A 27,589-nucleotide genomic window follows, 5' to 3' on the forward strand; every position below is an offset into this window, starting at 1 on the left:
GATGTGTAGTTCTACATTTTTAGATATCTATATCTTTACACTGCTCTGTATATTCTGATACTGAATCCGTAAATTCTTAGATCTTTTGACCTTTGAACTACTAGACCTCTAGCCTCTGAGTACTATACTAGTGTCCTCTACGAATGTATTTTACAAGTACACATGTGTTTGAATCTTTCCTTAGAAAAGAATCTTCTCTCCAATTGTCTCATAATAAAATAATTTCTTAGGTAAAAATTTTTGAACCTTGATCGCCATAACGTTGCTCCTAATCGCACTAAGATAAGATAACATTTTCTCTTCCAGTGAGGAATAAATAACACGCTTTCTGTTGAAACAATACGTTTATTGCTCGATCTATAAAAAAACAGATGAAGGGGCAAGGTGTGCACCTGTTTAAAGGCCGGGCGCCAAGAGAAAAATATACCTCGATTAATTAGAATCTATATCAATCGCGACAACAATTACAATTTAAACCATGTGATTACCGTAATCGCGTATACACACACACGACAATGCACGTGTAGTTTCCGAAACTTGCCTTCTCGTCAGCTACCTTGATGATCTTCCATTCGCGATTTGGTAAAAAGTGTCGTCGTATAAAAAAGAAAAATGGAGCGTACAAATGCGATGGTACAAATCCACCGAAATTTTTGCTTATTCTTTAAGGTGTCCGAATGGATTTGTATATTCATATAAAATTCGCGACGCTAAATTTCTTCGATGTTTTCCTCCTAATTAATGTATCTTTTCATGAAACGTTCTTGGAACGATTTGAAATGTGTTAACGTTTAGTTTTGTGGAAGAGGTAACGTGAGAAAGCGAACACGGTATTTTGGTAAAACGTGAATCTTTCGAGCATGAAATGATCGAATATCGAAATAAACCGTCGATGTATTTATACTGAAACGAATATTCAAATGAAGTGGATGTAAGATTTAATAACGGTACATTGACTCGTTATTTATAATTGATCAATATTGATTAACCTCAAGCTTGCCACCGATTTTGCATATTCACGAGGCATTCCATTAAAGCAATGGAATAATGAAGCGTCATTCTCTAAAAAAGTGACGGAATGGCAACAATTTTTCACGATTCAAATTTCTCGATAAAGATTGAAGGAACACTTCACTGCATTAACTGCGTTGCATTCGTGTAAAATTTATTTCTGTCACCGGTATTGTTCGACGACCATTGAAAGCGATTATGTCATCGCGAGGTTTTTTCACAGTTTTCAGCACGAACGTGCTCGACGAGAAAAGTTCGGAAATTAAACGTGAATCTCGGGAATTTTAGAGTAAACAGCACCGTTCGAAACTGACGCACGACACAGTTTTACAAGTTCTTCCGATCGTTTCCGTTTCGAGGCCTCTAAAAGCGAGGGAACAGCGGTTTCGATTTACTTTGTCAAGCCGAAGATTATCTTCTAAGCGTTAAGCCTAACTCACGAGCGTACTCTTTTAAAGTCTTAGCGTGATCTACTTTCATTAATTTTCTTCTTTGAAACACTGATATTCGTCGAATTTTGTCATTTGGATGTGATGGACTTATGTCGCCATTTTTGTGGAACAGAAGTTTGGGCTTTTCAAATTTTGGAGCTGAATATTTGGACAAATATGGAGATTTGGTCTTTTGTAAATTAGGGAATAGTTAGACTTAGAAATTTAAATTATTAGCAATATCAGAATTAATAAATTTTAATTTTTAAAAATTCAGGTATTCAGGTTAGGTTAGGTCTTTTAGTAATTTTAAAACTTAAGAATTTGGGTATTTGAGAATTTGTAAATTTGACCTTTCAACAATACAAAAATTTAGGATCCAGGAACCACAGAAATATAGAAATATTTTTCAAAAATACAGAAAGGTGAAATTACATCTCCTGGAAATTTTGTATTTTGGAAACTCCATACTTTGGGATTGGGAATTCAATTTATAAACAAAAATAATTTGCAGAATAACTTTGTTGATAAATTACAACTTTCTTTCTAGAATGTTACACAAAAAAGTTTCATAATACTCCATTAAGTTCAATTATTGTAATAATGTATTAATGGTTTGTAAGACCGCATTTAAGTTGACACGATCAATTTGACCAGACTAGGACTTTAAAAGGCTTCAGACAGAATCTCAGTCGTCACTCGCATAAGCACGCGATAATTACATATTGTCACAAACCTCCCCTTGCCTACGACACATTCACTTACGTCTCTTACAATCAACTCTTTTTCAACATAATTATATAGCTACGACGAAAGGGACGTTCGAACGTCAAAACCGTTTAAGTTTTCTTCTTTCAAATTATCTGCGTTCTCATAATTCTTTCATCTAGTTAAATACTTCTGTATAATTAAAATTACCATTTATTTTTAAGAATTAATGCGATTGACACTGCAATTTGCTATTTAACTGACTTAAAATTACATAACCTATTCAAATATATAATAACGTTATTGTTACATAAGATAGCAAACTATAACCTCAAATTAACCAATTCGAATAACATCAGTTACATTACTTTCTCTTAATATAATTCTTGTCAATTAATTTCTAGATTTCAGAATGCAGATACATTTGAAAAATGGCGACGCCGAACGAAATTTCGCGCGACTCTCTTTATATCAACTAGAAACGATTCAGGGACGGACAGTGAGGTCGTTAAACGTATAATAAAACGCAGAAAAGTTCCACGAACTGACACAGGCGTGTGACTCGATTACAAACGATCTCGAGTCGCTCGCGTTATAATAGACAGAAAAATCGAGGAAGAGACACTCTCATCGAAACGTAAACTATTCGAGCAACGACAACGTGAAAAATAATCATCCTCGTAAAACGAACATCTCTCAATGATCATCAATGATTTCGGGATGAATTTATTGAATGAAATGCGATTCTAACGCTATACTAACGAAACATCACCAACGCAATAAAAATTAATAGAAAAAGTATCTCAATGATCAAGCGTACTCGAACTATACAGAGGTAAACATATGGAAAATTATTTTACGTGGATACACACATTAGTTTCCTTCGACTGAGCCGCGATCGATCAACCACGTTTCCGATGTAGAAGCTTTTACGAGAGAAACGGGGTTGATCGATGTCGATCACGTCGATTTTCGCCATTTCGATCGCCTAAAAATGCTTAACAACGAGTATAACGATTCTGTCCCACGAAATTTGCGTATACAGATAGGTATACGATTCGCGAGAAAGCTCTTAAGTTTATTGCTTCATCTAATCTAGAATTGAACCGCGAGTACGAGCTCGGCATTCAGCTGTGAACGTTTCAGGGATTAATACGTGTCGATGACGAATCATTTGTATCAGTTTCTTTCAATCTAAACTTTTATCCACAGTTTGATCTTTCAAATCCCTTTGCTATCGTCACTGTCGATTGTGTATCAAACCGTCTAATCTTGATACACAACCGCGAGTTCATTTTATTTGCAACAAGACTTTCCATAGCTTATTATTAAATGTAAACACTTCACGATCCATTCTACTATGCTGTTATTTTTAATGTATCCTGTAAGCTATGGAAATTATTGAAACAGGAAATTGCCTCTTTTTACATGAAAACAAGAGACTTGCGCTTCATTGGCACGAACAGAACGTTAGACGGTCACAATGTAACTCGATTAACGGATCACAGATTGTTTGAAGCGTTAAAATCTAAAATTAAAAAAATTGCGTTTCACGTATCCAGAAACGTTGTAGCCATCTGGCGGTGGATTGTTGGTACTAAACTGTTAATAAAAGACAAACAAGATTCTAACTGCGTTAATGATTAGCTCATCTTTCTAACTGAGACTACTGAAAACAGAAGACATGAATCAGTAATACATACTTTAGCATATATACATTAGACAATATATATTGTCAATCTTTCAATACAGAAATACTGACAATATTATATTGACAATACAGAGTGTACCAATAAAATGTGTATACACTTTGTTATTACATAATTCAATAGATAGAAACAAAGGTTAAGCTGATATTAATGTTCACATATGTATTATTGGCTGTATGGTCAGAATTCTGATGGTGTCCATACGAAACCGAGTGAATCTTCAATGACGTTAACCTATAAAATGTATTCGTCATCGACGACGGAGGTAAATTTCTGCCTTTACACATCAGTTTCATATAATCTTAACGAATGTAACGACACACAGGCTAATTATAAGTCTGACAACTCACAACATCATAGAGCAAACTCTTTCCGCCGATGAGATTCAGCTTTCAGCTCTGTGTGTTCGTGTATCGAGATGTCATTCGTGAACGACGTTACATAATAAAATATCGATACAATTTACACACGTTAAATCGAATATACGCTCTTTCGCTGTACAACGACGGATAAGAAAATAACAGAAAAGCGATCGACAGTTCGTATTAAGCCGTCTGATTTTAAACTCTACAATTAGTCGTCGACTCTCTCTAACTCGTTAACATGACCCTGTCTCGAAACCAATTGAACTGTTTAACATTCAAGGGTAAATATCCTCTCTATCATAACAACGACGACGAGAATACTGATTATTGGTGTTTTTGGCAGCCGACACTCGCACCTCGAGCGAATAACAATTTCTGGTATCCTCGAACCACCTATGATCCATCTCTCCTCGGTGGCTGTCTAAGATTGTCCAATATCCTCCCATCTGTAGCCAATCGGAGAAGCTATCTTGTATTTTCCAGCAATAAACACGTGATGACGAAGGGCAGTGGTTTACTTGATTCTTCAACGATCGATTGGCGAATAAACGCGCGAAGCACCGTCGTTTCATTTCATTTCGCGAGGCACTTCTTCGAAGCGACGCAGACGTCCCGGTGCTTTGGAGGAGCCGTCTGATCGACAAGATCCTTGTCGACGGTTATTATTTTCGCGTGTATTACACACGCTCTTTCTGCGGAAGCGGGCATTCAGGATGGTCGTCGAGGAAACACGCACGAAACCGTACTATCCGGAACAGTCGATCCGAATTTCTTCTAACCAGTGCTTCGCAGGATGGGAATCCGCCTCTGTGAGTTACGTGGACGTCGACGGCGATGAAGAGACGGGGTCTGGTTGATAATACCTCATTCCATTTATCTGAAACATTTATACTTTCTTAATACAACCCTTTCACGTTAAAATAATATAAGGGAGAAGCGGTAACACGTTTCTGGAGGTTATTTTTTAATTTTTCTGGGTATATGGCTTGAGTATATGGAGAGCTGATTCTTGAAATTGGTTCAAGGGAATATTTGACTGATAATTTTGAACTATACATGTGATGTGTGAATATCATTGACTATTGTTATATTTATTCAATAGATTGTGTCATACAATTTCTAGTGATACAGATTTTGCACAAAGAGTAACTTAATGTCTGTATTTGAAAAGTTGTATCATCACATATGTTAAGTGACTCAAAATCAAAGATTAATGAAGACTTGTTCTGGACAATATGACAGACTATATTGTTGAACAATTGTGATATCTGATGATACTCAAAATGATGAAAGAACATTTATCTACAGTAATAAATAAGATATTTTATCAGACTCTTCAATACTCTCCATATTCTTTCACTTTCCCAAGATGAAAGTCCTTACCGTCATGTCATATTCTGTAATATACGCTGGGATTTCTAGCTGCTCTGGCGACATAACTTCATAAAGATACTCCACTCCAGGTAAGCTGTGGACTTTTTGTTTGATGGCTGGAGCCATGAACGTCGTGAACCACCATGTCATCATCTGCAACAAAACATTGAAATATTAGTACAAAATATTATCAAGCTTTAATAACAAATATCCAGTTACAAAATTCTCCATGCAAAAATATGAGTCAAGCTTTCAGAAAGAATATTAAAATACAAGAACGATTATTTCCCTTTCAAAAATTTTTTGTCAGACTCTCACAAAGAATATTAAAACGCAAGAACGATTAACCTCTGCAAAATGATTGTATATTGTAAAAAATATAAAAATAGAACGATTATTGATCAGTACAAAAATAAAGGTATTGTTCTTTCTTTTTATTGTACAAATAAAAAGAACCAATTATTTTCTCTGCTTTTCGCTTCATCAAATTACTGCGAACCGTGGACTAAACGCGAAATCCAGATCAACGGATAATAATTGGCCTCGCGGCGGGTCAAGGATTTCGGAGATCGCGTTAGCAAAGCGGATTCGCAAATCGCGAAACGTAAAACGTGTACGGTAAACGGCTACCGGAAGAGGGTCGGAAGATTCGATACGATCGTTCGTGAGAAACATAGTTTCAACGTGTGCTTCTACGCCTTAAACTAGCACCTTATCAACTACTGAATCGATACACGAACGAAACGATACGAAGTTTAGTTGGAAACAGCCTTGAGGATGGAAAATCTTCGACACGGGAGGATGAACAGAGTGAATTCTGATCGATAATCCTCGATATTTGAATGGTGAAACCTTTCGAGTGTTTATAAAATTCTCGTGCAACAACGTTAAATACTAAATTTTAATAAACATTTATTTTTAGGTATAAATCAAAATTTTTTACTTCTTGAATTTTTATAATTTTGTACTGTAAAAATACTTCTCATGTAAATATATAAGGGTAGGTATAAAAATAAAATTCTTCCTGAAATTATAATTTTAAGATGCAAATAAAAATATTTTAGAAATGGTAGTACTTTTTTTTTAAATCTACCATGTGTACAATAAAGAAATTTGTTAGTTACAAAATTAAAAATTATAATACAGAAAATGATTTGAAATTACTCAAATTAATAGAACACAGTATATTTCTGAATATCTTTAACCAAAAATAAAAATGAAAACTTTGCAACAAAAATTAAAAATAATGAAAGAAGTGAAATACAAACCTTGGTCCAAAAGGTTGGATGAATGATGTAGAAGTGTTTAAGGTTCTTCTTATACCTGCAACAAAACAAAAATAAAAAAAATTAAGAAGTATTAGCATCACAATAATTCTGTATTTGAACAATCAAAATTTCTGATCAAAACTAGTTTATCTATTTGAATTCCCGTCATAGTTACAAACGATCCTTTTTATCCTATAAATCTACGCTCTCATGGTCATCAAGTCATAAAGAGATGATGTATTATTCCGATTATTATGATCGATCATTCGCTACGCATAAAGTATAACACGTAGATAGTCGTAAACAAAACATCTAATTTGCATGATACGAATCGTGTGAGAGACATAATGCAATGTGTATGAATCATAGATTGAAGAAACGAAATAAGATTGCGATTTTAAACATAACTGATTATACTGTGTATATTAGGTTATAGATATTTTATATCATTTATTTTATTAAACAATTTATTGGATATGAATAGTTCTTGAACTAACAATATCATTCATTTATTATGGGCTTTTAGTTTATTATAATTTTAGGAGAGAAGATTGGAGTGGATGATGTTGGTCGTGTTGATAGGGCACCGGATTTGTAATCTTGAGGGGCCCGGTTCGAATCCCAATGGGGGGTCGAAATATTTTTCGTGGTATTTTTCAAGATGTATTCGAATTAATTCAATTATTTACTGAAATTCGAATATTCTGAATATTTCTTCACTGAAAATTCGAATATATTTCGAATCCTTGAATTCATCCAAGTAATTCGAATTCACTAAATATTCGAATACCTTTCAAGCCATTGAATCCACTAAATATTCGAATATTCCTTGAATCCTGAATCCACTAAATATTCGAATATTCCTTTGAGTCTTGAATTCACCAAATATTCGAATATTCCTTGAATTCTGAATCCACCAAATATTCGAATATTCCTTGAGTCTTGAATTCACCAAATATTCGAATATTCCTTGAATTCCTGAATCCACTAAATATTCGAAGACACCTTTCCAGTCTTCGAACCCACTTGGAATAAATTTGAAGTAATCGAATAATTCAGCGCTATTCCAACTTGAAATTCTACCAATATTCAAACGTTTCAATATTCGAAATGCCCCAAAAATTCGAATCCTTACTCCATTCGAATCGAGTGATAATCGAACATTCGAAATTTGAAACTAAATTAAAATACGATTAAAATAAATCTTACTTGTAAGGAAGCACGTTGTACACTTCACGTAACCAATGCAGGCTAGGGTAGTTGCTGCTCGTTGTTAGCGTGTGGAAATAAGCGATAACATAGTCGCCTTTTACAATTGGATCTAGCAATTGTATCAGATACAGCAACGCCTGTAACAGAAATTGAATGTTTCCTGTTACTACAATCTAGATTTCCTGTAAAGTGTAAAATATTCGCATGTTATTCGTGTCTGAACGTAGACAATTTCTATAAAACAATGAACGTACAAACTCGCAACGGAGACTTGTCTTGAACAAAAATATTGCAGCACTTTGCGTTCTCTTATTTTTGCAACTTATCTTATTTAGTTAGTTACTTTTTTTTAATTATTTCATGAAAGTGGAGGATAAAACAATTATTTATTTTTTAAATTGTGTGTCTTATTATTAATTATTATGTTTCTTGAAATGAATAATAAGAGGTATTATTGTATTTGATATTTCACTCATAGCTTTCTTAAAAATATGATTCGTGATAGTATCACGATTGCATGGTACTTATGTCTTAAATTAGTATGTACGTCATTGTTCTGTGTACACTTAAACATTGACGAACTTTTCTCAGAATATCAGGCCAGCATCGTACTGAAAGATTAATGAAATTTATGGCAGCTATACAGAGGCGTGTTACGCAAATGTGACATTCCGAAATTCACCAAAACGAGAAAGTAAATGAAAACATTTGTACACTCTTTGTTTTAACTATGAAACCACCTAAACGTCGAAATTATTTTTCATTCAATTCACGAAGCAAATTTCTATCTTAATGTAATTTTTATGAGGGAAGTATCCCTTTAATATTTCACTAAAAAAGAATTTCCATTCACATTTTATATATCGGAAAAGTATTAAAAATTCGTTAAGGTTCACGAAGTAACCTAACTGAAAAGGATCAAATATCCTCTTTCTACATTCTACGAGATGAATACCTACATCCTCCTTTCATATACGGCAAAAAAGTAAAAAACTATTTTCTTTTCACTATCCCAAGTTTGTACTTCACGAATTTATCCACCGAAAAGATAAAATAGAACCTTCTGTCCCGACGTTCTACCAGGAGCTGCACCGCTATTTTATCTTGTGAAAGAAGATTAAAAAATTATTTTCTTTCCATTACTTCGCGGGGTGGTTTCATATTTGAAAAAAGTTGTAGGGGAGAAGTCGTGTTGATTTATAATATGAAGCTTTTTAAAGGATGGGCTTGTGTTATGAAATTATCACCATTTATTTTTATATTTCTCGCTTTCTGTGGATTTTGTAGTGCTTTTAAATTTGTTTTTTATTTGCGTGGATGTGGGATTGAGTTTTATTCGTCAAGTTTTACGTAAAATGATTAAATAATAATGATGAGTTATATATCATATATAGTTATGATAAGTAATAATAGTATGATACTGTTAATTAAATAATAATGACAAATTCGTTGATTCATATAAAAGCAATAGCTGTTTCAATATTAATATTTATTTTTAAATGCTCAATTTTTAAAAGTTGATTTGTGATTTTGAATTTGTTAAATTATTAAATATGAAACTTTGAAAGATTAATTTTATGAATTCATAAATCTGCTAATTTGCCAATTTGTCATATTGTAGATTTACAACACTATAAATTAGGAAATTTGAAAATTTGCCAACTTGTAAATTTGAAAGATTATAAAGATGTGAAGTTGTAAACCAGACAATTTCAAAGTTTATAAATTAAAAAATTTGACAATTTGACAATTTAATAATCCGTAAATTTGAAACATTGTAAGGCTGTAGTTTGAAATTTTGCAAATTGGGAGAATGTAAAATTTGGAAATCAGAAATTGTAAATTTAAGAAATTATAAAACTGAAATAGTCCCTAAATTCTCTAGTTCTCAAATTCCCCCAGTTCCCAAACTCCTTAGTTCCAAAAATTCCCTGGTCCAAAATTCCCTAGTCTCAAATTTCTTAGTTCTCAAATTCCTTAGTCCCAAATTTCTTAGTTCCCAAATTCCCTAGTCCCAAATTTTTTAGTTCTCAAATTCCTTAGTCCCAAATTTCTTAGTTCTCAAATTTCTTAGTTCCAAATTTCTTAGTTCCCAAATTTTCTAGTCCCAAATTTCTTAGTTCCCAAATTTCTTAGTTCCCAAATTCCCGAGTCCCAAATTTTTTAGTTCCCAAATTCCCTAGTCCCAAATTTCTTAGTTCCCAAATTCCTTAGTCCCAAATTTCTTAGTTCCAAATTTCTTAGTTCCCAAATTTCCTAGTCCCAAATTTCTTAGTTCCCAAATTCCCTAGTCCCAAGTTTCTTAGTTCCCAAATTCCCTAGTCCCAAATTTCTTAGTTCCCAAATACCCTAGTCCCAAATTTTTTAGTTCTCAAATTCCCTAGTCCCAAATTTCTTAGTTTTCAAATTCCCTCTTCCCAAATTTCTTAGTTCCCAAATTCCCTAATTCCAAATTTCTTAGTTCCCAAATTACCTAATCCCAAATTTCTAGCCCTTAAATTCTCTAGTTCTCAAATTCCTTATTTCTCATATTCCCTAGGCCCCTAGTTCCCAAATTCCCTAGTAAAATTAAGAAATTATTAAAACAAGAAAATTGCAAAATCAGAAAATTACAAAAGTACAAAATTGAAAAATCTGAAAATTAGAAATTTAGAAAATTTGAAAATTGTAAAATTGAAAATTATAAAATTGTAAACTTGCAAAATCAGAAAATTAGTAAAATCTACCCCCATGACCATCTACCTCTCACACTTTAATCATTAAAATGCACCTAAAAAACAAACCCTTTCCCAATTACCACATTAAAAAAGAAAACATCGTCCAAGACAAACACCTATTTAATCATCACACTAAATTACCTCACCCGATATTCCACGAAACGAACGTCCGTTTCCGTCTGCGGCCGCGAATGCGCCTCGAAATTCGTAATTATCCTCGTTACTTTGACAACCCAGCGAACGTAGCAACAAACGTGAAACGTTCGCAAACAAGTCTTTGATCTCAACAGAGCGCACTCGTCATCGCATTTTAATCGATATCGCGACGCTACAGCTCGAATTAGTACTCTGTGGGGTGCACACCCCCGCCACGGGGGTGGACTCGTGACGAAATCAGGTCGGAGGCCTCGCGATTAAAAGGGCAAAAGGGGTTGCGAAAGGGTTGGAAACGGTCCACGCGATATTCGCGTGGAAAAATAAGGGCTAAAGATTTCTTTGCAATTCTCTCATGCTGATATCGTTTTCAAAGGATTTTACACGCTTCGCATTTTTTTTCCTTTCGATCGTGACGTCAGAATGTCGAGCGTGTATTTTAATCCGATATTATGGACGCTGCCGTACCTATATGGGTCGAGAATGTGTTTTAATAACAAATAGGGAAAGGGTGCGGAAATTTGAAAGGGCGCGTGTTGAAAGTGAAAAGATGAATTTTAATTAAGTTGGAGTTTAGAGGCTACGTGAATTTTGAAGAGAAATCAAATTTTGATGAGCTAAGTTCTTAGGCAAATTTTGGTAACGCAAAATAAAAGTTTCGAGTCAAATTTAAAAATGAAAATATCTTGAGTGGAATTTTTTAAATTTTCACAATGTGAAATAATTATTTAAATATGGATGGAACATTTACTTTGAATAATTCAGAAATATTATTTAACTATTTCAAAGCGAAATTGTTTGTACAAAATTTTGCGTAAAACACTGTTAAATAAATATAGGAAGTATTACTTTGACGTTTGAAACGGGTCTTGAAACTTTGCCAAATGTTATCAGTTCGGATTGTTTTTTGGAAACTACCATTTAAACGTGCTGAATTTGTGAGCTTGCCAATAAAATTGCAAACAAAACACCGGAGAGTTCAAGGATTTAGCTGATGATGTTAATCATGCTCTTCGAAAAATAAATTTTCAAATGCTGACGTTGTCATGTTTCCACACTTTTACAATTTCCAGCATTTCTGAATTTTTGTGTTTTTAAATTTCAAGATTTCTGGGTTTCTAGATTTCTGGATTAGTAGATTTATAAATTTTCACATTTCCAAACTTCCTAGCTTCTAGATTTCCTAGTTTGGAAATTTTCTAGACCCCAAAATTCCATAGTTCCCAAATTCTCCTAGTTTCGAATTTCCCTAGATCTCAAAATTCCTTAGTTCCTAAATTCCCTAGTCCCCAAATTTCCTAGTTCCAAAAATTCCCTAGTCCAGAATGTCATAGTTTCCAAATTTCTTAGACTCCAAACTTCCTAGTTCCCAATTTCCCTAGTCCCAAATTTCTTAGTTCCCAAATTCCTTAGTCCCCAAATTTCCAAGCTCCAAAAATTTCCTAGTCCCAAATTTCTTACTTTCCAAATTCCCTAGTTCCCAAAATCCCTAGAACTCAATAACCCTAGTACTTAAACTCTCGTCCTCAAATTTTCTAGTTCCCAAATTCTCCTAGTTTCGAATTTCGCTAGATCCCAAAATTCCTTAGTTCCCAATTTCCCTAGACCCCAAATTCCCTAGTTCCAAAAATTCCCTAGTCCAGAATGTCATAGTTTCCAAATTTCCTAGACCCCAAACTTCCTAGTTCCCAATTTCCCTAGTCCCCAAATTCCCTAGATCCAAATTCCCAAGCTCCAAAAATTCCCTAGCCCCAAATTTCTTACTTTCCAAATTCCCTAGTTCCCAAAATCCCTAGAACTCAATATCCCTAGTACTTAAACTCTCGTCCCCAAATTCCCTAGTTTCGGATTTCACTAGATCCTAAAATTCCTTAGTTCCCAATTTCCCTAGACCCCAAATTCCCAAGCTTCAAAAATTCTCTAGTCCCAAATTTCTTACTTTCCAAATTCCCTAGTTCCCAAAATCCCTAGAACTCAATATCCCTAGTACTTAAACTCTCGTCCCCAAATTCCCTAGTTTCGGATTTCACTAGATCCTAAAATTCCTTAGTTCCCAATTTCCCTAGACCCCAAATCCCCAAGCTTCAAAAATTCCCTAGTCCCAAATTTCTTACTTTCCAAATTCCCTAGTTTCCAAAATCCCTAGAACTCAATAACCCTAGTACTTAAACTCTCGTCCTCAAATTCCCTAGTTTCGGATTTCACTAGATCCCAAAATTCCTTAGTTCCCAATTTCCCTAGACCCCAAATTCCCAAGCTCCAAAAATTCCCTAGTCCCAAATTTCTTACTTTCCAAATTCCCTAGTTCCCAAAATCCCTAGAACTCAATATCCCTAGTACTTAAACTCTCGTCCCCAAATTCCCTAGTTTCGGATTTCACTAGATCCTAAAATTCCTTAGTTCCCAATTTCCCTAGACCCCAAATTCCCAAGCTCCAAAAATTCCCTAGTCCCAAATTTCTTACTTTCCAAATTCCCTAGTTCCCAAAATCCCTAGAACTCAATATCCCTAGTACTTAAACTCTCGTCCCCAAATTCCCTAGTTTCGGATTTCACTAGATCCTAAAATTCCTTAGTTCCCAATTTCCCTAGACCCCAAATTCCCAAGCTTCAAAAATTCCCTAGTCCCAAATTTCTTACTTTCCAAATTCCCTAGTTCCCAAAATCCCTAGAACTCAATATCCCTAGTACTTAAACTCTCGTCCCCAAATTTCCTAGTTCCCAAATTCCCTACTCCCATAGTTCCCAAATTCGCTAGTCCCTAAAATCCCTAGTTCCCAAACTTTCAAGTCCACGACCTTAAAATTGGAAATCGAACTAAGAACTTGAAACTTGGTTCGCAACAATACAACTAGTGGTAATACAACAAGATTCCCACTATGCCTTATTCACAATCAAACACTGACATCAAAGTATCGCATTATCAAACATATCATTTCACAGACTATATGTTCGATCAAACGTTCCTAGCAGAATAATCAAGAGTTGTAACAGCGTTATTCAAACAAGAAATCAATGAATGAAATTTAAAGGTTCTATTCGATAACTGAGTTTGCTATCCTAAGGAAAATTGAACGATTCGTCTGATCGTTCAATTTTCTATCGAGGTCACGTTTATTCGTCCAGCAGTGTCAGCAGTGGAGATCTATTTAACTCCAAGTTTCGATTGTACACGTGTCATGCACACACGCAAACGAGCCGAAGAATAGAGCTTCGTCGAACGAAAACGAAGGAACGTGACTTTTGTATCTAATCAAAGTGCATTTAAGTAATAGTGCACTTTAAGTAATAATAAACTTTAATAACGGAGACGAAATAAAAGTTCAAACGGTGGAAACACAAAAGGAAAGGAGAGGATTGATTTAATTTGATGCTTTCTTCACCTTTGCGAGAGCGAAAAAGGTTCGAAAGCTCGTCCGAGCAAACAGTTTTATCATGTCAAACAAAAGGTACAAAAGAAGAGAGTTTCAACACCTGTTCGAGCGTAAAGAACAGACAAAGAACCGAAAGTTACGTGAAACGGCGAGCATGTATCAAACAGAGCCAACGACTTTTGTATCTTATCAAAAGGGGGACCCTAATTATCGGTAATTTCACGATGGCATAAAATTAAGCCTCGTGACGAGTCTTGCAACATGTTCAGTATTTGTATCGCGACCCTGAAATTCTCATTATCTCGCCAACACGTGTAATTAGCGTTCGTCGGATGAATTGCAACGTTAACGTTCGCGCCAGACGTTCGGGAAAGAAATTTTCGAATCTTTTCAGAGCATCCGACGAGATAATAAGCGGATAAGTGTAGCTAAAAATATGCGATAATGCACTGATTTCTTTATTTCGCGAGAGGATGAGTGGATTCTAAGATTGCGAGAAAACTAAAGCTTATCTTATCGCGATCTTATAGTCAGAAGTACAGGAAGAGTTGCATGTGCTTTTCTTGTGAATTGTTTACGGGTTATTTATGATTGGTGTGCGTGAATCAGAGATATTGATATGTTGATCGCCAACGCGAGGATTGTTCTGATGCAATTAGTCTACAATTCGAATGTTCGAGCATCAGAAGTTTACGAGCTTATAATTTTTATATCCTTGGAATTTGTAGAATTTTGGAATTTTAGAGTTTGAGTATTCGAAAATTGGGAAGTCGAGAAATTAAGGATTTGTGAATTTGGAAATTTGAGAATTCAAAAATTTGAGAATTTAAATATTTGGGAATTTTAGAATTTGGGATATGTGGCGATACAACGCAAGATAATACAACGCGTGGCGATACGACAAGTGGTAATATAACACGTAGGGATGTAACGCGAGGCAATAGAACGCGTGGCGATATAACGCGAGGTAATGCAATGCGAGGCGATACAACACGTGGTAGTATAACGCGTGGTAATACAACGCGAGGCAATATAACGCGTGGCGATACAACACGTGGTAATACAATGCGTGGCGATACAACGCGTGGCGATATGACGCGTGGTAATACAATGCGTGGCGATACAACGCGTGGCGATATAACGCGTGGCGATACAAGGCGTGGCGATACAACGCGTGGTAATACAATGTGTGGCGATACAACGCGTGGTAACACAATGCGTGGCGATACACCGCGTGGCGATATAACGCGTGGCGATACAACGCGTGGTAATACAATGCGTGGCGATGTAACACGTGGTAAAATACAACGCGTGGCGATACAACGCGTGGTAATACAATGCGTGGCGATACAACGCGTGGCGATATAACGCGTGGTAATACAACGCGTGGTAACACAAAATGCGTGGCGATACAACGCGTGGTAATACAATGCGCGGCGATATAACGCGTGGCGATACAACGCGTGGTAATACAATGCGTGGTAATACAACGCGTGGTAATACAACGCGTGGCGATATAACGCGTGGTAATACAACGCGTGGTAATACAAAATGCGTGGCGATACAACGCGTGGTAATACAATGCGTGGCGATACAACGCGTGGTAATACAAAGCGTGGCGATACAACGCGTGGCGATACAACGCGTGGTAATCCAACGCGTGGTAATACAACGCGTGGCGATACAACGCGTGGCGATATAACGCGTGGCTATATAAGGCGTGGCGATATAACGCATGGCAATATAACGCGAGATAATACAACGCATGGCGATACAACGCGAGGTAATACAACGCGTGGTATTGTAACGCATGGAAATATATCACATAACAATATACACCTAACACTATCAAGAGCGGTGATCTAACGCGTGGCAATAAAACGCGAGACCAATATAACATGTACCAATCGAACATATATTAATATCTACTATTTAATATTTTTTTCTACATCACTCTCAGTGAATTCTATATGAATTCTTAGTTATAACAAAAATTAAACGAGATTGTAAAGAGTGTATTGTATTTCTACCCTGCTTGACGCAAGGTGCAGACGATGGAAACGACGGGAGCAATCCTCCTGCGAATGTAGGTCGCTGTCCGAGATTCAAGGACGCATTAGATCATTCTCACTCTGACCTCGCGAACGGTTCCAGGTCACACATTTATCGGTTGGCATCCGGTGAAAAGTTGCACCGAAAGGATGTGCTCGAAACCACCGTTTCGATGAACCGGTCCATTCGATAACTTGACGTATAAGGTATCGACAACTGGCCTGAACGAAACATGATTCGATTTCGAACAGTCTTCGATAGAAACGAAACTGATTTTCTGGTCTTGTGGCGAAAAACGAAACCAGAATTTATAGTATTTATATTTGAAGTTTAGGTATTATATTTTATTTTTATAATTTATTTAATTTTTAACTCTAAAGTATAAATGTACTTTGCAAATAGATAATTGTTGCGGTGGTAAATACTTATAGATTTTTATTTTTATACAAGTTTGATTTTTTGAAATGTTTTTATAATTGGAGAAATGTATTTGTGATTGAAGTCGTTAATCGAAATAATTGATTTTGGGAGTAAGTGGTTTTTGCGATTTAGGTTCTCAAGCAGCTGCCTTGAGATACAAAGTGCAAGGAATTCCAAATGAATCTATACCTGTTAGTTATTTCCGGGGCGTACGGCTAATTTTGTGTCAAGTACCTTGAAACGAAACGAGCGAAAAATTCCAGCCGTGTGATAGAAGGCTGCAGCCAAAAATATATACACGAGAGCTTCTTTTAGCTAAAAACAATTTCACGGATTGTCAGATCTTATTTACAAACTTCATTATTATTTTAGAAATTTCAAATCAAGCACTACCTTCCCATATCTGTAAGTTCTACAATTTTTTAGATTTTCAAGTTACCTAATTTTTAAAATTTTTCGAATGTTTCCCAATTTCCAAATGTCCGAACAAACTTAAAAATTGTTTAATACATTAGCAAGTTTCCAAATGTTCAGGTTCTGAAACTTTGCAATTGTCAAACTTCCAAATTTCCAAATCTCTGACTACCTTAACCTATAAATTCTATCTAGAGTGGTTCAAGAATTTCGGAGTTCACTAGTCATAAGTTGACAAACTTCTAAATACAAAAATTCATAAATAAATTACTTAAAAAATTCTATGGAACCATTAGTAAAATAAATTAATTTTTAGTCAACTACCTAAACATTTTTCCATCCCTAAAATTACGAGAATAAAATAATTCTGAGCGGCCAACTTCAACCTTCACAAAAATCCTCCCATCCCTAAAATTACAAAAATAAAATAATTCTTAGTCAACTACCTCTAAATTCTCCCATTCCTAAAATCAAAAGAATAAAATAATTCTGAGTGGCCAACTTCAACCTTCCACAAAAATACCACCCCTATAATCACAAAAATAAAATAACTCTGAGTGATCAACTTCAACCTTATACAAAACTCCTCCAACCCCTGAAATCCCAAAAATTAAATAACTCTCAGTGACCAACTACAATCTTATACAAAACTCCTCCAACCCCTATAATCCCAAAAATTAAATAACTCTCAGTGACCAACTACAATCTTATACAAAACTCCTCCAACCCCTATAATCCTAAAAATTAAATAACTCTCAGTGACCAACTACAATCTTATACAAAACTCCTCCAACCCCTAAAATCCCAAAAATTAAATAACTCTCAGTGACCAACTACAATCTTATATAAAACTCCTCCAACCCCTAAAATCCCAAAAATTAAATAATCCTTAGCGACCAACTTCAACCTTCCACAAAACTCCTCCCACCCCTAAAATCCCGAAAATTAAATAATTCTCACTGACCACCTTCAACGTCCCACAAAACTCCAACCCCTAAAACTCCATCCAGATCTACAAAAGACTAACAATGTCGACACATTAAAACAATCCTTACAAGAGAAAATATTCCCTCCGAGTAACAACAATATTCCCTATAAAAAGAAGCGTACAAAAGTTGTTGATTGATCGCGACTAGCGAATCGATCAAAGTCGCGTAGGAAAGGGGTGGTTTTAGGGCGAGGTCGAGCAGGTGTTTCCGTTTCGATCGTAGCCGGTTATATCCGTCGCTGGTTTCTTCAAAAGGACGCCGCGTCGAAGAAAAAGGGTCACGTGCAGGGATGAAAACAAACTTTTCCAGGGTGGATCAGCCCATGACGACATTGCAAGCTCGTACGCCCTCGGCTTCGGGGTTGTTCCGTGGTCGGTCTATTTCTGGACGTGTAAATATCGATTCGCCGGCGGTGGTGGGCTTGCCACCAACGAGCAAAGGGGACCAGATACGAAGGAGCAAAGATGATATTGATACGCACAAGATCGGGGGAATTGAAATTAATTGGAAATCTTTAACGACCACTTCGCTGCGACCCTTCAATGCAGGGAGAAATTGCAGACGAAGCTGAAACTCTTAGTAGTTGATTTATTTGCAAATTTTTAGTAATTTCTTATGAACTCTAATTACCAACAATTAACAGTCAGATTATATTCACTGAATGTTAAGTAAGGTTTGATATTTTTAGCCTCTTACACTATGATTTATTTGCTGCGTCAGAACAATGATATTAAAACAGACGAAACAAGCTGAAATGTTATGTTAATTTGATATTATATAATCGTTGACTAGGTAAAATTTTCGACTTGAACTTCAAATTGAAGCGTACTCAAAATTTAAGTAAAATTGATCACAGCAGAGTACGTGATGAATGCGTTACAAGACTCGTCATGAGTGGGTCATAAGTGCGTCATAGGTGCGTCACGAGACTTGTGAGTGCGCCACAAGCTTATGAGTGCGTCATGAGTACGTCACAAGACTTGTGAGTGCGTCACAAGACTTATGAGTGCGTCATGAAACTTATGAGTGCGTCACACGACTTATGAGTGCGTCACGAGACTTATGAGTGCGTCACAAGACTTGTGAGTGCGCCATGAGTGCATTACAAGACTTATGAGTGCGTCATGAGTGCGTCACGAGACTTGTAAGTGCGTCATGAGTGCGTTACAAGACTTATGAGTGCGTCATGAGTGCATCGCAAGACTTGTGAGTGCGTCACAAGACTTATGAGTGCGTCATGAGTGCGTCACTAGACTTGTGAGTGCGTCATGAGTGCATCACGAAACTTATGAGTGCGTCATGAGTGCGTCACAAGATTTGTGAGCGCGTCATGAGTGCGTCACAAGACTTATGAATGCGTCATGAGCGCGTCACGAGACTTGTGAGTGCGTCACAAGACTTATGAGTGCGTCACAAGACTTATGAGTGCGTCACGAAACTTATGACTGCGTCGCGAGACTTATGAATGCGTCACGATACTTGTAAGTGCGTCATGAGTGCGTCACGATACTCGTCAAAATATTTAATTCAAGATTTCATATTTAAGAACAAAATTATTTAAAAGTACACAGAAATATTTGAAGTAGAAATATTTCAAGAATTAAGTAAAAGTGTATAAAAATATTTAAACCAAATCAACATCATCAACATTGTAAACGAAGTCAGCGCTTGTTTTCTACATTTTATGTCACGCGAAGCACAATTGTAAGTCAAATCACATGTATTCAACTTCATCCATATTCAATGAGGGCACAATGAGCATCATTATTATAAAAAGTTCCATAATCTTTCATTTTCCAATGAGATCGAAGAAAGGGAAATAAGCTGACGTAACGGTAGTTACGTAGGAAGAAATGAAATTACCAGAGGAACAGAAGTTGAACTTTCGTGAATGACGTTCAACTTTGAACCTTGCAGCAGAGGGTCGAGAGTCAGTGATGCAAGATGATTCATTTATAGAGCCATTCAACACGACACCTAGCATGGTCAAGTGATCAAGTGACGATCAATTCAGAGACGTATCGACGATAATTCAGTACGACTATCGGACAAACGACGTTCGGAATAAATATTCAATCGGCGGAATGAATTATTCGGGACGGCTTCCGGTCGCTGCCTGTGCTCGACTGAATTGCTACTAATTTTGTCTATGATGCTTTACTTTATGATTGAACTTTTGGTATATGAGAAACATAGCATAGGTGGAGGTTTTTACGAAGTCCGGAGGTTCAAGTATTTAAAAGTTTAAATTTTCGAAAGATCTCAACATTCCTAAAATTAAAACTCCTCAAAATAAGACTCGAAACAAAAAGATGCTGATAAATATCGCAAATACCCGACCCAAATAAATCCACTCGTAATTAACATTTCAAGGTAGCCAGCCCCGTTATATTCTCCGTGGAAAATTTCAATAATGCATTCAATAAGAGCACTTTTTCCGCTGATTATGCTAAAAATCTCGGTTTCCTCGTTCAACTCTGCAACAACGTTAAAACGAACGAAATACCACACAGTTCATTAGAAGACGTGGCAAGAAAATCTTTCCGTCGATCGCGATGCAAATTACATTCCGAATTCGTCTGAATTCTCGTTCGTCGGCAAACGTCCTCTCTAAACTCGACTCGATGGCTCGTTAAATATTTATAACCATCTTCATTAACTTCGAAGCGACTGTACACTCGAGTGCAACGTTGCCTGCTATTCGTTGAGGACGAGTGTAGGCACGAAGGCCTCGTAACGTACGTTTTGCAATTAGGGAGCGACGTATGAATAGATCACTCTTAATTTTTTAATTTGGAAAATTAAATATTGAGAATGTACTCTGGAATTTTTATGAAATTGTATGAAACTTTTATTCGGTGAAATTGTGAGATTTCTGAATTCTATAGTAGCAAATTTGGACATTCCAAAATTTTAAATAATCACATTCCACATTCCTACATTCCACATTCCCATATTCCAACATTTTCATGTTCCAACATTCCCACATTCCCACCTTCCTCATTCCTACATTTCTACATTCCAACATTCCCATATTCCAACATTTCCACATTCCCACCTTCCTAAATTCCAACATTTCCACATTCCTATCTTCCTAAATTCCAACATTCCCATATTCCAACATTCCCACACTCCTCATTCCCACATTCCTCATTCCTACATTCCATATTCCCACATTCCAACATTCCCATATTCCAACATTTCCGCATTCCAACATTTCCACATTTCTCATTCCCACCTTCCTCATTCCCACATTCCAGCATTCCATATTGCCACATTCCAACATTCCCAAATCCCCAAATCCCCAAATCTCCACAATCCCAAGTATGAAATGCAAAAATTCCCACATTCCCGTATCTCACACTCCCAAAAGTCGAATTCCTAAATCTCCACAACACCAATTCCCCAAATCCCCAATTTCGCAATTTCCAAACTCCCAATGTACCAAATTACTCCCTAAGTCCCCACATACCGCGCCAGTTAATTTCCCGTATTTTAAAAGTCCGAAATTTCTGATGATTCCCCAGAGGAAGCCAGATTTGCTTTCGAGCGTACCCAATGGAACGCCGCGTCGATTAAAACGATAAATTCATTGATAAATTCGATTAACGAAGTCGACGACGTTGAATTTCGTCGAACAGAATCGGAGCAATTTGCTACCGGCGAGAACTGTGCTAAACGGATCGATCGACGCTCGTAAAAGAATGCTCAACACGCCAGTCCATAATAAAAGAGTCGAGCCTAACCAACAGCGGAATACACGTATACACGCCTATTGATTTTGCGCCGGTGACACTCGGCTGCACCTTCGACTCCCGACCGTTTCATCGCGTTCTGAACTTGGATCAATTTGCGAGGATGATTCAGAAAGTTCACGGAAAATGTAAGTACCGAGTTACAGGCTGTGAATGGTCGTTTATGGAATTTCATTTTACCTTGTCGAGATTGATTTTAGTGGCCGGGAACCATTTGCCGACGAACACGACCACCGGTCGTCCCTGGCGATCGACCCCGCTCTGGTACAAACAACCGATTCCCGAAACTTCCGAGAGGTCCTCTGTCTTCGCTCTTCTGAGCAACCTCTCGTATCTGAAACAGAACGAAGCTCGCGTTAATAACTGTGAAATGTGTTAACATTTCAAGTATCATTTATATGTATGAATTTTTTAACATATAAATTCTTTTCCTTATACTATCAATTTTAACATTCAGGTAGAAACAGATTTTCCTTGTTACGGAACAAATGTCGGAGCAATATGCATTCCATATTTCTGAGAAATAACATTTGGAACAAAATATGCAATATTTCAGAAGCTCCTTGTTTCTGCTCTTGAAAGAAAAATAAATTCTGCAACAACGTTGCTTACGTACATAGTTTTATTTAGAAATCGCGCTCATCGTCTTATTTGCACTACGTCAGTTTCGTAATCGGGTGAATCAATAACAGTTTTATGATGTTTAGCGTGGATGTTCAATAGTCGAGAGATAATATTTGGAGTAACAATTCTTTGCAAAAGAAGATTCTGACTTCAAAATTTGATCAAAGTTCTAGTGAGTTATTTGTGGATGATTGTGACGGTCAATGTGTTACAGTAGACTATCGTTATATTGCCGGTAATTAAGTATTATAACGCTTGACAACATATGGCAATATAATGCGAGGCAGTACAATGCAATAAAATTGATTATAATGATACTTAACATATGGTAATACAACACATTTAAATTCAATAGGTGATAATATAACGCATGGCAATATAACGCGAGGCAACATAATATGTGGCAATATAACGTATAGGAATTGAATTCATAGAAAATCGACACATTGTAATACTAATCTGTAGTAATATTATACATGGGAACGCAAATTTCCGGTGATATAACGCGCGGCAATATAACGCGAGACAATATAACGCGTAGGAATTCAATTCATAGAAAATCGGCACAATGTAATACTAATCTGTGGTAATATCACACATGGGTATGCGCATTTCCGGCGATATAACGCGTGGCTATATAACGCGAGGCAATGTAACGCGTGGAAATTCAATTCATAGAAAATCAGAATGATGTAATACTAATCTGTAGTAATATCGCATATGGGAATGCAAATTTCCGGTTATATAACGCGAGACAATATAACGCGTGGAAATTCAATTCATAGAAAATCAGAATGATGTAATACTAATCTGTAGTAATATCGCATACGGGAATGTAAATTTCCGGTGGTATAACGCGATGCAATATAACGCGTGGCACTATAACGCGAGGTAATATAACACGTGGAAATTAAATTCATAAAAAATCGGAATGATGTAATACTAATCTGTAGTAATATCGCATATGGGAATGCAAATTTCCGGTAATATAACGCGTGGCACTATAATGCGAGGTAATATAACACGTAGAAACTCAACGCGTGGTAATAATAATGAATGATAATACAACGCATAGTGACATTAACATGGTGATTATAGCGCGGCAATATACCACGCGGAAATATAACACGTGGTAATACAAGTCGTGGCAATATAACACAAAGTAACGTAACATACCGATATTTAACGTGTAGCAATATAACGCACCGAAATTCAATACATGAAAGTACAACATACAAGTCCGAGCATGGGAAGCTACTATAATTTAATTGGCCAATTATACAACTACGATGTATTCGATTTAAAAAACGATAATCTACAATTTCAATGATATGTCGTAAAGCACGGGAGTTTCACGTCCATTCACGGTTCAGCTCGATCGTGGAACGTGCACACTGTGTTCCGACTTTCAATTACACGCGAATGCTTTTCGTAAATATTAATATGTTAATAGATACATTTTCGTGATATTTACACGCAAAAAGGAGAAAAAGACAAAACCACTCGTGTCTCGAATATCGATGTCATCACGTACCGATAATCGCGATGACGAGCGTGTGGTTTTGTGCAAACACGCGAGCCTTGTTACGCATCTCGACACGCTCGACTTTTCTACTATGTTTCGCCAGAATTCAACATGTTTTTTCTTCCTTTTCGAGGCAATATCATCGAACGCATTGCAAACTCATTCGAATAAATTTCTTGCTTTACCACACATTGTTGAATAACTAAACGCGGTGATCTCATTTTACGACTAGGTATAACATGATATCAGGCAACATTTTACCGCAGGTAAACGAAGAACACGACTTCCTGAGGATTTTAACGATGTAGACTAGTCGGTATTCTGAGTTGTCCAAGAAACAAGATCATGCAGCGTATAAATGATAGAAACAAGCAAGAAGCACGGGTTAACACGTACGTCACGGAGAAATGGAGAAACAATATGCAGAATACGGTGCTAAAAATATAATAGTTCTCTGCCAATAGCGAATGGAAGAGTTTAATTAAAAGAACCGCGCCGTAGTACGCTTGATAATTAACAGTATCGCGTGCTGTATTAGACACGGTTGTTTCTATTGTAGCAACCAACACGTTAATTAACTTGAACAAGAAAAAGTCAACCTCCGACGTTATTAAAATTGCAATTCCAAATAGTAAATGGAATTATTTAATCAAAAAAAGTAATCCTTAATACCCTTGATAATCCAGGTTATTAAACGCGGTTGTGCCAGTCGACGCGTTAATTAGGTTGAATAAGGAAAAGGAAAATAGGCAAAGAAAGAAAACCTTCAATATCGTTAAAATTATACTGTTAATTCCATATAACGAATTTGCGAACTTAATTAAAAAAGTTAATCCTTAATAGTCTGGGCAGAGATTACTTTCGGTTAGTGTGGCGAATTGGACGCGACTGTTTCTACTACCGCAGTGAAAAGATAACATATGCGGTGAGACACGTTGTAAGACGATACTGAAGTATGTGTTACAGAGTAACACATTGTTGCAGTATAATTTACTGCACCTTAACAAATAATAATTATTTTCTGAAAGTCAATCCAGCGATATAATACGAAGAAATTTAATACGAGGTGATGTAACACGAGGAAATTCATTGCGTGGTGGTATCATATGTGGAAATTCAATGCGTGGCGATATAACGCAAGGAAAATCAATCTGGCGATATAATATGAAGAAATGTAATATGTGGCGATATAGCGCGAGGGAACTCCAAAGGTTGGAAAACGCGAAGGAATTTCAAGGATGGCGATGCAACCCGAGGGAATTCCAAGGGTGGTGATACAACGTGAAGAAATGCAATGCTTGGCGATATAGCGCGAGGGAATTCCAAACGTTGGAATAGAACGCGAAGGAATTCCAAGGATGGTGATATAACGCGAGGGAATTCCAAGGGTGGTGATACAATGCGAAGAAATTCAATGCGTGGCGATATAGCGCGAGGGAACTCCAAACGTTGGAATAGAATGCGAAGGAATTCCAAGGGTGGTGATGCAACGCGAGGGAATTCCAAGGGTGGTAATACAAGACGAAGAAATTTAATGCGTGGCGATATAGCGCGAGGGAACTCCAAACGTGGCAATAGAACGCGAAGGAATTCCAAGGGTCGTGATATAACGCGAGGGAATTCCTAGGACGGTAATACAACACGAAGAAATTTAATGCGTGGCGATATAGCGCGAGGGAATTCCAAACGTGGTGATACAACGCGAGAGAATTCCAAGCGTGGTGAAAGAACGCGAAAGAATTCCAAGCGTGGTGATAGAACGCGAGGAAATTCAATATATGGCAATATAATGCGAGAAAACTTAATGCGTGGCAATATAACGCAAAGGAATTCAGTGCATGACGATAGCATTCGTGCGTACATTTTCAACGCATGATGTTACATCCTGTGGTAACACATGTGTCGGAATGTAATATTGCGATATATTGCGAGGTCATATAACGCGTAATAATACAACATAAAAATCCAAACTTCTGATATAACATGAATCTGCCATATTCAGTCCGCAACGCGAATCTCCATTAACTCCTACTGTGTCAATTAAAAAGATAACCAATCGAACAAATTACCAAAAAGCAAAAAGTTCAGAATTATCAAAATTACAGCAATAATTTTAAAAGAACGGAAAAAGCACATGCAAGTAATCGACCAGAAATATAATTCCGCATATAATCCTTGATAATTCATGATATCATTATCGCGAGTCATGCTAGACACGTCTCTTCCTATTGCGTCAATTGGATCACATTTAGAGTCGACCAATCGTTAAGAAGAATATCTGTGCATCGAAGCGACATTTTGTCGTTCTACTATCGACTTTTTGTCCTGTTTGTATTTTTGACCTTTTTACCACTAGACTTGTTCAAGGTCTCGAGCTGTGTGATTGCGCGTCATACACGCGACAAACAATACTAGCTCATTTTTCCACTAAAGCCCTTTTAACATCCACGTGCAAGCCCGTTTTCATCGCACACGTTCACGGTTCTCGTTTATCTCGCATTTGTTTATTACGAGTTCGCAACATATGCCGCCGTTTCTTTAATTGTTACTCGTGTTACGAGACCGCTATTGTTTCTCCAGCGACAGCTTCTCACGAGACGAGGAAAACCGTTCGTCGGCTACGAAACTGTTAACTAATTTCGTATCGACTCGATACAAAAGAGAACCGAATCGATGGGTTTTAATTAATAAATTATTTGACATTTAACGCGTTGAATGTCACCGTGAGAACGTATGCGTACACAATCCCACATTTTACTATCAACTACATTTGTATTAAGAATACAACAAATCGGCATTCTCCCTCGCGATCGGCAAGAAGTTTGAATCATTATTTCGTACAACATAGTTTCAACACAACGTACCGACAAGTTAAACACGTAAGCATGAAAAACATTTATTCTCCGCGATTCATGTTTTTTTTCTGGAAAGGCTCGATTATTACTCGTTTCGATTCACCCGACTGCGAACATCATAAAAATTCATCGCGAAATTGCAAACTACCGAGAGAAATTCGTAAACTCGCGAGTTTAATATCGAAGTACTCCAGTGTTTTCTAGGGTCCGGAATGATTAATGAAATCGCGGCGTTCGATGATTTCACCAACCTCGGCGCAATTGCGAAATCTCTAATGCGTAGAGATTAGTGTGGTATCTTCGCGAATTCTACACTCGTATAATGTATGGAATGCATCAAAATAAATCACAATGAAACATACTATTCATATGTGCTCACTTGTTTACAAATTTGTATAGTTAATTTGGTAACCAAAAATATGAAAGTTGCCAAAAAATAGAAACAACAAAATGTAATATAATTAGAGATATTTGACACGGCGATCTAGAGATATAGGGTTATGTTGATATTTAGGGAGTTACTGGATTCTAGGGATTTACTAGAGTTTAGAGATACTGGAATCTAGGGATATTGGGATCTAGGTATATTGGGATCTAGAGATATTTTGGAATTTAGGGATATTTGGATGTAGAG

At 36.6% G+C, this 27,589-nt stretch overlaps 1 protein-coding gene across 1 annotated transcript in view; it reads right to left on the bottom strand.

Annotated features, from left to right (window-relative positions):
• Window positions 1-325: 325 nt before the first annotated feature.
• Gdap2 (ganglioside induced differentiation associated protein 2) overlaps window positions 326-27,589 on the bottom strand; it is a 67,717-nt gene continuing 40,453 nt past the window's right edge. Inside the window, exons 8-12 of the mRNA XM_003702999.3 lie at window positions 22,132-22,285; window positions 8,076-8,215; window positions 6,867-6,921; window positions 5,608-5,751; window positions 326-5,101 (exon numbers count right to left, since the gene is read on the bottom strand). Of these exons, the coding sequence (XP_003703047.2) occupies window positions 5,039-5,101; window positions 5,608-5,751; window positions 6,867-6,921; window positions 8,076-8,215; window positions 22,132-22,285 (556 nt within the window). The 3' untranslated portion in view covers window positions 326-5,038. The remainder of the gene's footprint in view (window positions 5,102-5,607; window positions 5,752-6,866; window positions 6,922-8,075; window positions 8,216-22,131; window positions 22,286-27,589) is intronic.

This window comes from Megachile rotundata, chromosome 7 (assembly GCF_050947335.1).
Source record: "Megachile rotundata isolate GNS110a chromosome 7, iyMegRotu1, whole genome shotgun sequence".
Lineage (NCBI taxonomy): Eukaryota > Metazoa > Arthropoda > Insecta > Hymenoptera > Megachilidae > Megachile > Megachile rotundata.